Here is a 13,295-nt window from a genome sequence, read left to right as displayed (position 1 = left end):
TCAGCAGGAGGTTGGTCCAGATAATAAGGATGGAATATGATCTTGTGATTTCACCGCTATGGACTGTATCTTCCACTGGTTCCATTGCTTTGGGTATTTTTACTTCCCTTATCTGGCAAGAAAATGGACTGTAGGTGCTGGAAAATCCATGTTACATGTGCAGTCACGCTTGAACTACAGGAAGAGGTAGAGTCGTAGGATATAATTGTGTTCATTTTTAATGAGCGGCCAGCATTGAAATCCCTTGGGCAGCTTACGGAACATGTGCCTGTTAATGTGAAATGTCCCCACTGAAAGCCACCGCAGAGAGATGCCACCAAGGGTAAGCCCGGGCCAAGCTCCATGAGGTCCTTGTCCCAGGTGATCGATGTGCATCACCCTGCCTTCGGTCACGGCTTTTAACAAGCTGTCAGAACTTGCTAGCGCTGCTGTTAAGTAAATGCTGCAATTTCCTTTACTGTCTGTAGCTGATGTCTCATAAATATGAGGTAAGTTAAAAATGAAAAGATTTGTCTTGTTTCTGCTGAAGACAGGAGCGTTTGTAATCCTGATTTCTCACTTACCTTTCATGAAGAAGAGATTCCACGTGAATATCTACTTTTCCATCCATCTTTTACAATCTATTACCTACTGGGCTCTATGCTGAATTATTAAAAAGGGGCAAAGAGAAGACACCTTTAAATTAATTCTGACCTCTTGATTAAACAATATCATCACTTTCCTGTGAAAGATTATAAATGCCAACATCTAAATGTACCTGTTCAAGCTGAGATAATCATCAATATCTTGATGCCTGAGCACATTTACAAATCTCAGCTATGTTGCAAACAGGAAAAAAAAGTTTCTGCTAACGCTTCGACTTTTATAAAGTCTACATGTTTGGTTTTCTCTTCTCGTCGTGCCCAAAACTGCTGTGCAGGATGATTAAAGAACAGCTGAGGTGGAGAGAAATGTCAGTCTGGTTTGGAGGGTAGGTGCAGTGCTGGGTCCTACGTTGAGATGCAGAAGATGCGAAGGATGCACAAGGAGAGTGGGGGGAGATGACAAAAGGGCATCTCCTGAATCACACTCTTATGTAAACTACCCAAAAGTAGGGACATGGGGATTATGAGGTAGGCGTGAGTCAGCAATGGAAGGTGAAGATGATGCGATGGTTGTGAACGGGCGCTGGGAGCCAGCCTGGTCACAGGGGGTGTCTGGGGGGGCTGTGCTGCTGGCGTCCCTTCTCCTACAGAACTCAGGAATGAAGCACTCAAGAAGGGGAAGAACAGATTGAAATCAGTGAACAGGACAGATCAGAGAGCTGGTATTGTAGCTGCTTAAACTTTTTCCCAAAGAGAATGGCAGGTGACTTGAAAGCATCATTTAATTAATCAGTGGATGAGGCAAACTGGGATCTGGGCTTTTGTGGTGTTGAATGGCCCAAACAAGAGTTTTACTGACAAGCGCTGAAGCCAGCAGCATGTTTATTAAAGGGTAAATAACTAGACTTTATTTTGTTTCAAGGGCTATTTTAAATGTTTTATGTAGTGTGCATGTCATATATATGTATGTGTGTATATATATGTATGGGAGTAAAATCAGAACAGCTGGTGCTGTGGGATTTCTATATGCTGCTACCTGCGAAGTAAAAGAATGTTTTCATTTTTAAATACACTTTATTTTCATTAAATTTTCATTTTAAATACAGGGAAAGCCCCTGGTATTTGAGATGTCCATATAGCAAGAAAATATTTGTAGGTCACTTTGAAAATGTTATATGCTCGTGGTAATCAGGATGGGCTAATGGAGGCAATCTTAAGACTGAAGGCTACTAATAGGATTTACTGTCAATTCCTACATAGTTTTGGAAATGTTGTGATGAATGAATGTGGCATATCTGGTGCTCTCACCTCATCTTTTGTTTATGGGAAAGTCACCATGCAGTAACCCAGAGTACAAGATCAGTGTGTGCAGGGGAAAAAAAAAAAAAATATATATATATATACACACATATACAAGATATAATTAGGCGAAAGCTGTTCCTTACAATATGGAATTTATTGTATAGAAACTTGAGTAGCTACAGCTGATGCTAATTAACTCTCCAGCCTCAGAATGTGTACAGCAGTAGTGATGGCGAAGACAGGAGCAATGTGAAATATGGCACAGAAAATTTTACTTTAGCTTGCACCTGCCAAGCACGAGGAGCCAAATCTTCAGCTGATGTCAACCAATAGAAATATCTGCCTTCAGAGGAGCGACACTGATTTACATCAGCCCAGAATCTGGCTGGGGACGTTACTGACTTGGCATTATGGACGTAGCAGCTGGGGCTGACTTGTTAAGAACAAAGGACCACATGCCAAAAAGCCCATTAAAAGGAGCTCCTTTGATGTTTCACTTCATCTGGTACAAATTTAAAATGGAGGAGGTTGTCAATTTGCCTTAGTCTAGACGTTTTGTGTCATTGGGTCTGTGTCACACTGCAATGTGACCTTCATGTACTCTATGGGATGCTGCGAAATGGGCGACTCGGTCCTTACAGATGTTGAAAACTCAAGGAGTAATTGGCAGTCCTCAGTTAGGAGTGACTCTGGAAGATGCTGCCAGCCTTCGAGACAGACCCCAACCTGGGTGATGGGCAACAAGACTTGCCTTTCCTTATCTTGGAGCTTTTTTCAGAAGGAAGGGGATGTCTCCTCTTCTCTCGAGGGCACTTTCATATTTATGGAGTACCAAGCTCTTGAGCTTTGCTCCTTGCTTCAAACGCTTTCTGCCATCTGGTGTGATGAAGGAAGGAGTGATGATGCTCATTGGGTGCAAGAGGAGAAGCAAGAGGTCAGTGTGGAGGGGTATTGTTTCTTATTCCACTTATTTAGAAAAACTATGGGACTTACTAAGAAGAGTGATGTGGTCTTCTGCCCAGTCGCATGGATGCATAGCTACCGTTGGAGGTCACAGGCAATGGACGTAAACAAGAGGGAGAGATGATGCTCAAGGTTGGGTAAGCCAAAGCCACCCCCAGACTGGTTTTCAGTGACGGCACTGGTGATTCGGTGGCACTGTGATGTCACAGTGCCCCTGGCTGTGCTGAAAGCACTCGGATTTTCCCATGGAGCTACTTCTTTAACAATTTCTCTGTGATTTTAGGAAAGGAGCAGCCATGGATAGTTGGGAGGATGGTTGGGGGTTTGGTTTTGGTTTTTGTGGAGGTTTTTGTTGGTTTGCTTGTTTCACTTGTTTAAGGGCATGAACATAAAATAATTTGACTGGAGTTGAAGGAGCTCCCTACCTTCACGAAGCATGCCTTTTGCAGATTCAAGGCTCAGTTTTTTACCATGGGGCATAGCAATGAACCTGTTGGACAGCAATGCCATTGTTTCCCTAGAGAACAGAAGGATGTCTGCCCTGTTAGTGATGTTACGGACAGCAGTGGAATTGATGAATTAGAATCATTTTCCCAAAGATGATCATATTTGCTGCTGAAAATAAAGTTCATCTCTCTGGGTTTTGGTTTGTGGAAGTTAAGGGTTTGATTTTTCCGCTCTTTGTTGTTCAGGGTGGCCATTTCTAGCTTGAGCTGTCAGAGTTGGTAGAAACGTGAGACAATCGTGAAGGACGCTGGAAGGGGCAAGTCACTCGTTAGCACTCGGGGCAAGCAGTGGGGGCCTGAATATGAGAATCATTAAAATCGGGATTAAGAGAAAGAGGTGAGCTATGTGGAGTCAATGACTGTGTTATGCCACTGGAGTAAAGGGCCCCATTTCCCCCTTATTCACACTTGGTTTAAGCTGGGAGCAAGTCCTTTGCAGTCTGTGAAATGAGTACTTGGCTCCGTCCAACTGCGGTGAATTGTCAAAAGAGCTGAACAACTAGGTGTCTGTGACATGATGAGAATACCAAGTGGTCGATGCATTTCTTACCTTGCAAATCACCATTCAAATGTTCTGAACCATCCTGATTTTTCTTTTTCTTAAACTCACACTGCATCAGATTACTCCTTGAGTCACTACAACAGCATCTGGTAGCCTCCAGCATGATGTCCTTGAGGTGCAAACGTGGATGTCTAACTCGGAGGTTTTGTTACGTGGATGTTAGAGATTGTCTCAAAAGTACAGCAAATTTTAAAGTATTTTCAATAACCATTTCCATAGTTCTTAACAATCTGAACAGAGATTCTCTCAGTCTAAGGACCCGTTGCCTGGGAGTGTTGGGTTTGTTAAAGCCATGGTATAGCATGGCCCAAAAGGCATGACAAGAAGAACAATTGTGATTCGAGGCATGAGTCTAAAATGAAAGACTGATTCTCCTCAATGAGAAAATAATTACCAGGTGCTTAACCAACCTCCAAATTATGAAAGGTTTAATTGAAAAGAGAATATTCTTCCTTTTATCCTGTCCCAGCACATAGGAAACAAAGGGGGGAAAAATGTTATAAAAATACACAAACTCTGTTCTCCACGAGCTGGGGTATTGGGAACTCACTGGTGCAAGCAGTCGAATCAAATCATGTGGGTGGATTATTTCCTGACCGCTAAAATATTCCGCAGCAATAATACACTCTCATGATTCAGAGTGTAAGATGATCTCCTGCAGGTGCCAGGCAGGAACGTTTCCTTTTTGCTGGCGCAGTCCTTGCAAATTACACCCTCATTCCACCAACCCTCTCCGTACTCAGAGTTGGTGCGTCGCATCCCATCCCGAGCAGCGCCTTGCTACCCGTTAGCTGCCTGAAATAAGTGGCGTTCCTTTATTTAACGCCAAGAAAGAAGGTTGATTAATTATTTGCAAAGTATTTTGAGAAAATAAACTGAGAGAGACTTATTGTTAGGTGCCGTTGATTAGCTGCATTATGGGATTGTTTGCGCTGAAGCCAAGTGTTGGACTCTAATTTTGCCAAAAGCCTTCTGTAAACAAGCTGTTTCTTGACATCAAGAGGCTCTTCCTGCTTTGGACTGATTATAGGTTTGAAACCTAATAGCTCTTAGGTACACTTGATAAGCTTTCTCTTTTAAATGATTACGACTTTCTACAGTCAAATATTAGCTTTTGCGAAATGAAAGCATCTTCCGAGAAATGTATCTACAGCTGTCAACATCATTTAGGAAAAAAAAAAAAAAAACCAAGAGTTAGCTAGGAAAAAAGCCAACCTTTTTTTGTTAGAGATAATTTTTTAATCTAGACTTTTAGCTTGAGGTGTTATTGATATAGCTGGGATAATTACGCCTTATCGTCTCCAGGCAGGGCTGTTTGAAGAAGCATTAGTATCAGTACAATGACTTGTTCATCCGGAGTGACAGTCTGGCTGATTCTCTCAGTTCAAGCTTGTAAAGTTGCCTCCTTGACTTTGGGTCTTGGTAATTCTGGGACTGGAGCTGAGGATGTGGCCCAGCCCTGTTTCTCAGGATCCAGCCCCAGGTTTTTTTTGAAAGACGTACATTACTGTCAGGATTTTTTGCAATTTGGATAGTTTCCATGGATGCTGATGCTGAACAGTGGCCTCTTGCAAACGAGTCATTTGACAAACACCAAGAAGACAGTTAGGGACATAGGTCTCATCGCTGGTCAGCAGAAATTTTAGTAAAACCATGTGAATTTCATAGCACTCCTTGCTGACTGCAGCTTGTTGCCTGATTAGAAGTGATGTCTTTTCCTCGGCAGTGATCTGAACAATACATTATCCATCCTATCTCCCATCCCTTGACAAACACTGCAATAACTAATAATATTGTCGTTGCTCGCAACGTGTCCATTTTTCTGCATTACCGAGCTGTTGAGATGATGGGGTCTGTTTACTTATATCTAAGATTGTATGGCTTAGCGGTGCTAATACCTGATTCATGATAGGAGTGGAGTCATCAGTCTTTGTCATCAGGTGTCTGGTGTCTTGGTTGGGACGTGTGGGCTTCTGTACAACCTACACCTACGCATGCCTGGTCTAAATCTTGAAGAAAGTAGAAGTTTCTTGTATTTAAAGAACGTTAGAATCATTAAGGGTGGAAAAGATCTCAAGGATCATCATGTCCAACCATCAACCCAACACCACTTAACTCACCAAACCATGTCCCTAAGCACCATTAATTGCTGCTCATCTCTGCTTGGGGTCTTGGCAGCGTCAGCTCCCATCACGGAGGTCTGGGAGAGCTCAGCAACCCAAGTGGGGCTCTTATTAAATCAAAAAAAAAAAGAGAAAAAGCAGCAGGTGGTCTATATTGTAAAGCCTACCTCCAGTGGCGATGTCTGATCTCATTAATGACAGGCAGTGAATCACCGCGGTGTGTCTCCTTCCCCGGCTGCCTCTCGTCAGGCTTGCTTGGTGGTCGCGGAGGATTTGCAGCGCTGCGCATCCGGTAAAAGGAGCTTTGGCCAGTTTCAAAGAAGCACTTTGTCATGAGTGGTCAAAAATCCACACTGGAAGGCTCAGAAGAGTGTCTTATGAAAGGATGAAAAGCTGCATTATCCTGCTGTAAAGTGAAAAGAAAAAAAAAAAAAACTGTAGTAACAATGGAAAAGGGAATCTTTGCGTGAATTGACCATGTTTCAAGGAAGGGCGAGTTTAACCTGCTGTAATACAGGGTCACTTCCCGTTAGCAAAACCCCCTGAAGGGAGAGGGAGGAAAATGTAAAAAGATACTTTACAGTAAAACAATATACTCATTTTACTCAGAGATCAAGGATTCTTTTTTTTTAAAAAAGAGCTTTTGAAAACCTACGCCGGGTTTTACAGAATATTTTTAACTCCTCCAATATCATATGGTTTTCACTAAGGCATTATTTAAAAATTGAACCGTTGTCTTTTGCTTTCTTGCATAGGGCAATAACGACTTCCCTCTGAATGTAATTATGATTTTGTTCTTCAACTTTTTCTCCTAGAAGCAGCTGAACTTTTACAACTAGGACCTGTATTTGCTGAATTTTATTAACGGACCCGTTCAGCTTTCTGTTTCTTCGAATTTTATTCTCCAGTGTCTCCCAAAGCATTACACTTGCATGTCTTTGTTCATTAGCTGTAAAGTCTTTCTTCAGCTGGGATAATAGAAAAAACATCTCTTGCTAGGCATCTAGTTGCAATTCTAGCTATTCTCAGAGGGGCAGATATATTTCAAGTGCGGTGCGTGGGGATTTAGATATACAATTCCAGATAGTCTTAATGAGAGTAGCAGCCCTAATTCCCCACACAGTGTATTAAAAACGGATCCAGAACGTACAGAGTGAGACTCTGTGATCTTACCTTTCAGTACCTTTGCTTTTTTCCTTTGTTTTTCTCACTATCATTTGCATCTGCATTCGTTAGGTAAAGGTAATTGATGGCTGCTTTGAGGATGAGGGAGCTGATCTTTGGAGCCTGTGCCTGGTTTTCTTGGTGGTGTTTTCCTGGGGATTGCCTGCGCCTGGGTGTCCCTTTGGAATGGAAAGGTTAATTCAAGAGGGAGGTCGAGGAAAGAATTTACCAAATTGGCTCCGTTATTATTCTGATTGCCTTCGATGTTAGACAAGAACAAGGCACACCTTTTCTTATTGCCTTAATTAACTACACACAAAAAAAAAATCCCCACCATACTGTGAATCTAATAAGGATTAAGATTCAGCTATAATATTGCTTCAAGATCTAAGGAAGACAATCCTAATGCAGAAAGGATGCCGTGCTTTTATACCTGAATTTCTTAAGTAATCTTGCTTTTTAAAATTCCTTCTTAGACATCCTTTTGTTGCCATAAAATGCAAAGAAGCAGCCTTTTTTTTTTTTTTTTTTTTAAATTTTAGACCCAATTCCTCATTTTGTTCGTGCCTTTCTTCTCTCTCTCTCCAATCCACATCCTTGTGGGAATCCCCAGACCTTACGGGCAGGATGCCACTGGTGGCATTGTAGCAGGGAAGGGGTGCCATGCGAAAGGGAAGCTTCTCTCCATTTGCACCACGAAAATTCCCGGGGCTTAATTCTCCCTTCTTGAAGGTTACTGTACTTACACTTGGAAGCCAATATCCACAAATAGCTAGTTTGGTAGTTAGGAGTAAATGGAGTGTGAATACTCCAGGCAACTCTTCTTCCTTTTGTTCAGCTCCATATTCTAAGACGTTGGGAAGATGCGACTTACAGACAATTCCTTCGCTCGCTCTGCTTTCCGCTGGTTTATTTTGCTGCCTTGCAGCCCATTTTCACCACCCTGACCATTCACGCTGCAGTTTCAGATGCCCAGCCATAGCAAATAGCCTCTCCTGGGGGACACCCCAGCGGTTTCGGCGGTCTGACAATCTCAGCAAAGGAGCCGTTTGGCTTCACAACGCACACATTTGTTGCACAGACCATTTCTCGATAGGAAAGCAAATTATCTCCTACTGCGATGCTGCCTTGGATGAGCAGAAAAACTCTTTTCTCCTTTCCACTTTTCTTCTCCTCTCTGCTTTCTACTGGCCAGTAAACTATTTTAATTTAAAAGATGATTTAAAGAGATAATCTGTTTTCCATTCAAGTTCTGTCTATGCCTTAGCTGCCCTCTTTTTTTTCCCTTCTCTATCCTTCTACTATCTTGGCTGCCTTTATGAAAAGACTTCCTCCTCCGCTGCTCTGCAGTCACTTAATACTACCTGCTGCTTTCTTCATCTTCTCCTACCGCGCTGCCTGTTTCTACCTCTTCCCCCAAACACTCTTTGATGCCCATGACCCCATGAATCTGTCCCAATGTTTTTTCCCTCTATATGTCATAAAAGATTTGTAGACACACAGCACATAGCTGCAGGTACGGGGTCGGTCAGGGAACAGATCACGGTATATGCACAGCCTCCAACTGAGCACATGGACAGAATTGAGTCTCTCCAGTTTGTTGTATTTACATCAAAATTGGAGAAGAGAGTGAAGTTTTGACAAAAGACAAGGCAAATGTTTGCAATGCGTGAAAAGCAAGGAGAAAAAACAAGTTATATCAAGGAGAAGAGGGAGAGCTTGGATGCCAGCCTAGAATTCAGGAGCTCTGTGTGCACATCCTTGCTTTGATCAGATTTTCTGTATGGCTGTGAAATTGCTTAGGACAGATTTTATCTTAATGAAGCTAATAGGAAAAAAAAGTTAATTTTTCTGTCTATGCTGATCTTTACTAGAGGATCCCCTGAGAAGTTTACTCCCTCTGCCTGTGTGGTCAGACCAGTTTCCAAAGAAACGTAAGATGTTAAAAACTTGCTGATCCAGAAATTCTAGATGCTGTACCTTAATGCCTCTGATTTCCCCAGAAATACAGGATGAGCGAATAGAAATATAAGCCATTCGGATCACTAAAATGTGTAGGAGGCCATCATTTTGTGGGAAATAGTTTTTCTCGTTTAATGAGTGGGTTAAGGACTGGGAAAGTGAACTGAAAACTGCAGGGTCTGATTCTGCTTAATAACTATGAGATAAGAAAGTGTCTAACATGATGTGCCATCTCACGCGTTCTCATGGATTGGAATAAAGGAGAAAAACACTTCTAATCTTCCCTCTGTCCTCAACCGAGACATTGGAAAGAAGTGTTTAGAGAGGGGCAGCAACTGAGAATGAGTCAGCAGCGCAAAGAATGACGTGGCTGTTTTTAGAAATGTGCTTGTCATGAAACACCAGTGGTTTATTAAATGTGTTATGTTTACAGCAAAGAAGACAATTCCCTGCCTGGTTTGCTTGGTTTTATGGTTAAGTCTGAAACCAGTTGGTTTGGTTTTTTTTTTCCCTTGTACCTCCCAAGTGTCTCAGTTGCCTTCTTTCAGAGTTTTTTAGTAGCTATTGGTCATTTCCATCTATGTAAATCTTTAGGTCTCGAGTCAGCCTGTGACTAGGACTGCCAATATTTCTGCCCATGATTAAAAAGGCAGAGCAGAGTCATGCTGGGAGCATGGCCATATGGGTGCCCACCTACCAGGGACCACTGCTAAGTGGTTCATAGGGACATAAAAAAGTTCTCGTATTTTCTACCCTCCTTCCTAATCCTGGTGCCCCTTCCATGCTGTCCCTAATTGTTTGGATTTAATTTCCTGATTTTTTTTTTCTATTCTATTTCTTCTCCCTTCAAAACTCTGTCTAAAATACACCTTGGAAAATGGACGCTTCAGTGTGCTTATTTCCCCAAACTCTCGTTTTTCTAGGGTTTTGCTGGCCGTGGTGGTGGTCACCTTGCATCATCTTTCAAGGTTTATAAAGCACAGAGCTGACCCAGCTAGCCCTGTCTCTTCTGGCATGGCAGGGTCCTGCAGTTGTAGCTGCTGTGCAGCATCCTTCTTACCAAAACCATCTCAGGGGAAAGCGTATCTCGTACAAATCAGACCTTTTGCAGGTTCCTGTTGTGGCTTTGTCCAGCAGCCACTCCACTACGGAGAGGTTGAAACATGATCCCAAAACAATTTGGACCTCAGTCTTCATCAGAACTATCATTGGATATAATTGGATATAATACATTAATGATAATATAATAAATGGATAATAATAATAATTTGATAATAATAATATAATAATTGGATATAATAACCATTACTATAATTTTGACCAGGTTTAACCAATTCTAAAATGTTCCTCTCAAGTGAATAAAGGACAGGAGAAAGACACAGAGCATACGTTTTATGTGAGCATACCTGCCCTTCAGAGCATCTATATATTATTTAGAATGGGAGTTTATTTTTATGAAGAGTATCCTCTGTGATTATTTTATCAGTAACATCTTGTTGCAGTACAGCGGCATGGCAATCGTGATAACATTTGTATCAGTTACAACTTTTAAAACAATAAATGGTTAAATAAACCCTAACTGAATGTGGTTTTGCAGGAAATAAAAATTATGAGGGGAAGAGAAATGTTCCCATGTTATAGAATTTGGTTTTTTGTTTTTTGTTTTTTGTTTTTTTCCCCAGGAACACAAATGCTGCCGGGAAACAAGAAGAAGCAACACACCGTGGACAAGAGCAGTGCAACGACCTCTGGCGCTCTTCCAGATACAGCATCCAGAAATGCAATCGCTGCTGCTACCGATGGCTCATTGAAAAAGATAGATCCCTCCAAAGGCACCTCCAAACCCAAAGACATCCAAGCCCAGGGCATCATCTTGAAAGCAAAAAAGTCTCTCTCCGATAGTATGTGCTATGTAAAGGCATCATCAAGAATCCTCGTGGAAGAATACGTTCACAGGCAAAACCAGCTCCTAAAAAGTAAGGTACAAATCCTACCGGGGTTGTTGGGAGTATGGTTTCAATAATAAGATGAGATCAGTCTCAAAGAAAAAAAAAAAAAGTGAAATAATGGAAAGTCAGGCCATTTTTGTCTAGCTTTAAGAGCTGAGTATGAGTCATCTGGTGAGAGATCAATCAACTAATCTGACTGTATGCATTGCTACGGTTAATAGCAAACAAGGTTAAAATGAGAAAGATAGGCTTACTTTGTAAGTAGGTTCAAGAAAGTCTTGAAAAAACATTAAAATTGCAGAGTCAAGCAGTCCCAGTCCAAGCAAGGAGCACCAGAAGCGAGGTTATTTTTACAACTTGGTCTGATCCCTTTCTTTAATTTCTGCAGTCTTTTTTTTTTTTTTTTTTTTGACACAATGGCATGAATGATGTGGTGCACCAGTATAGCATGAAACACCTCGTTTGGAGAAATTATCATGAAGAAAAAAAAAAAAAATCAAAAGTTTAACAATTGATTATCAACAAAATTTCAGCATGTAAAACATAATTTCTTCTAGATCAGCACCAGTTGGGATGTCTTACCTCCAACATCTGTTCACACAGTTAAAATGGAGATGACACAAGCAGCTGTATTCCTGTATTTTTGCAGAAGAAAATTGGGATATCCTATACATTAATTTGGCTTTAGTATCAGCAGGTCTGTGAGAAATTTACTCCAAGAATACCTAATGGTCATAAAGCCTTTTTTTCTTACAGCATTTTTTCTTACTGAATTTTTTTTTTTTGTAGGCAGGTAGGTACAACTTTTTCATTATTGACTGTAAAGGTACAGAATATAACACGGATTTGGATGAGAGAAGCCTCATCCTGCTTTCAGTGCCTGCAGTTAAATCATGCCATTGCACTAACTGGGAGTGACTTAGTTTTACAAAAGTGAAGCATCCGCTGAGATCCATCAAAGATAAAGTTAATCGACACCTCTGTAAACCTGGTTTAATTTCATGGTCACTGGTTTCAAGTTGGTTTTTTTTTCCAAAAATGTTAACAAGAACAGTATTAGGGAGGAAATACAGTTCAGGCTTTTATAAGGCAAATGTACCCAACACAGATCATATTAATATATTTTTTTGAGTACAATATAATATGTACAATATGTCATAAAGAGGAAAATATTTTAAGTTTATTGTAACCAAAAATTGAAATAAAACAGTAATGGGCTTTATTCCCAGATATTTAGTTCTAGAAATCAAATTATTTGGCAAGGAAGAAGTACTCCAGTGTGACTTTTCAAAAGAATTCATATGGAGCTCTTCTGAAGTTCCTTTGTTATTTTGGATTCTTCCGAAGTTCCTTTGTTATTTTGGATTAATTCTGTCCTCTAAACAAGAACCTTGTCAACTCCGATTTTGGAGCACGTAACCTCTTTTGGTCCTAATTCATGCAGGGAGTATCAGTCATAGAGCATTAAATCATAATTATAAGTGTAGAAAATAATCTTTTTGTTCTCAATGGAGGACTGTGTGAACTGACAGCTTTCATAGTAATATGTTACAACGCATATTAACCTTTGTTTATATTTTTTTTTTCATGGAGTCATTCCACTAGCTAATGAATATATAGAAAAGATAGAAAGCAAACTGTGTTATCAGGAAAGAAAAAAAAAAAAAAACAACACGAGGAGTGTTTATGAAAGCCTCCGCATGGTCAAAGAGAAATGAGATGTGATTAAGGTCCATAACAATGGGTTATTTCCTACGCTACGTGCAATAAATTGAAATCATAGAACGATTGAAATGAACCCAAACTGCAAGTTGCAGTGTGATATCCTTTGCTTTCCACGATGTTACAGAATTGTCTTGCTTTTGGGAAGCGCGTGCCGGCAAACAGAGCGAAGCACCCGAGCGGTTTAATTACGCTTCGGTGTGATGTCTGGCTTAATGTGAGAGATACTCGGGGTGTCACAGGGCACTGAGTAGCACCTATGATTAGATTTGATCTATTCTGTTTAATGAGGCCTATTCATAATATCTTGGCATTCTTATTTCAGAAATTGCCCTCTGTGTCTAATGAGGTGGAGAACCCAATAAAAAATTAACCATGCACTCTTAATGAACTTTTAAATCTCTCCAAGGTGATTATGAATTCTGCGGTTCAAGTGACAAAATAAAGGAGCGTAAGGA

General features: G+C 40.8%; 1 protein-coding gene across 1 annotated transcript in view; it reads left to right on the top strand.

The window, feature by feature from the left end:
• LOC104463126 (centrosomal protein C10orf90-like) overlaps nt 1-13,295 on the top strand; it is a gene marked incomplete at its 3' end in the record, with an annotated part of 53,799 nt that overhangs the window by 38,917 nt on the left and 1,587 nt on the right. The window contains exon 4 of the mRNA XM_010075330.1: nt 10,849-11,142. Within this exon, the coding sequence (XP_010073632.1) occupies nt 10,849-11,142 (294 nt within the window). The remainder of the gene's footprint in view (nt 1-10,848; nt 11,143-13,295) is intronic.

This window comes from Pterocles gutturalis, unplaced genomic scaffold (genome assembly GCF_000699245.1).
Source record: "Pterocles gutturalis isolate BGI_N339 unplaced genomic scaffold, ASM69924v1 scaffold15437, whole genome shotgun sequence".
In the NCBI taxonomy this organism is placed as follows: Eukaryota; Metazoa; Chordata; class Aves; order Pterocliformes; family Pteroclidae; genus Pterocles; species Pterocles gutturalis.
This window is presented reverse-complemented; position numbering and strand designations above follow the sequence as displayed.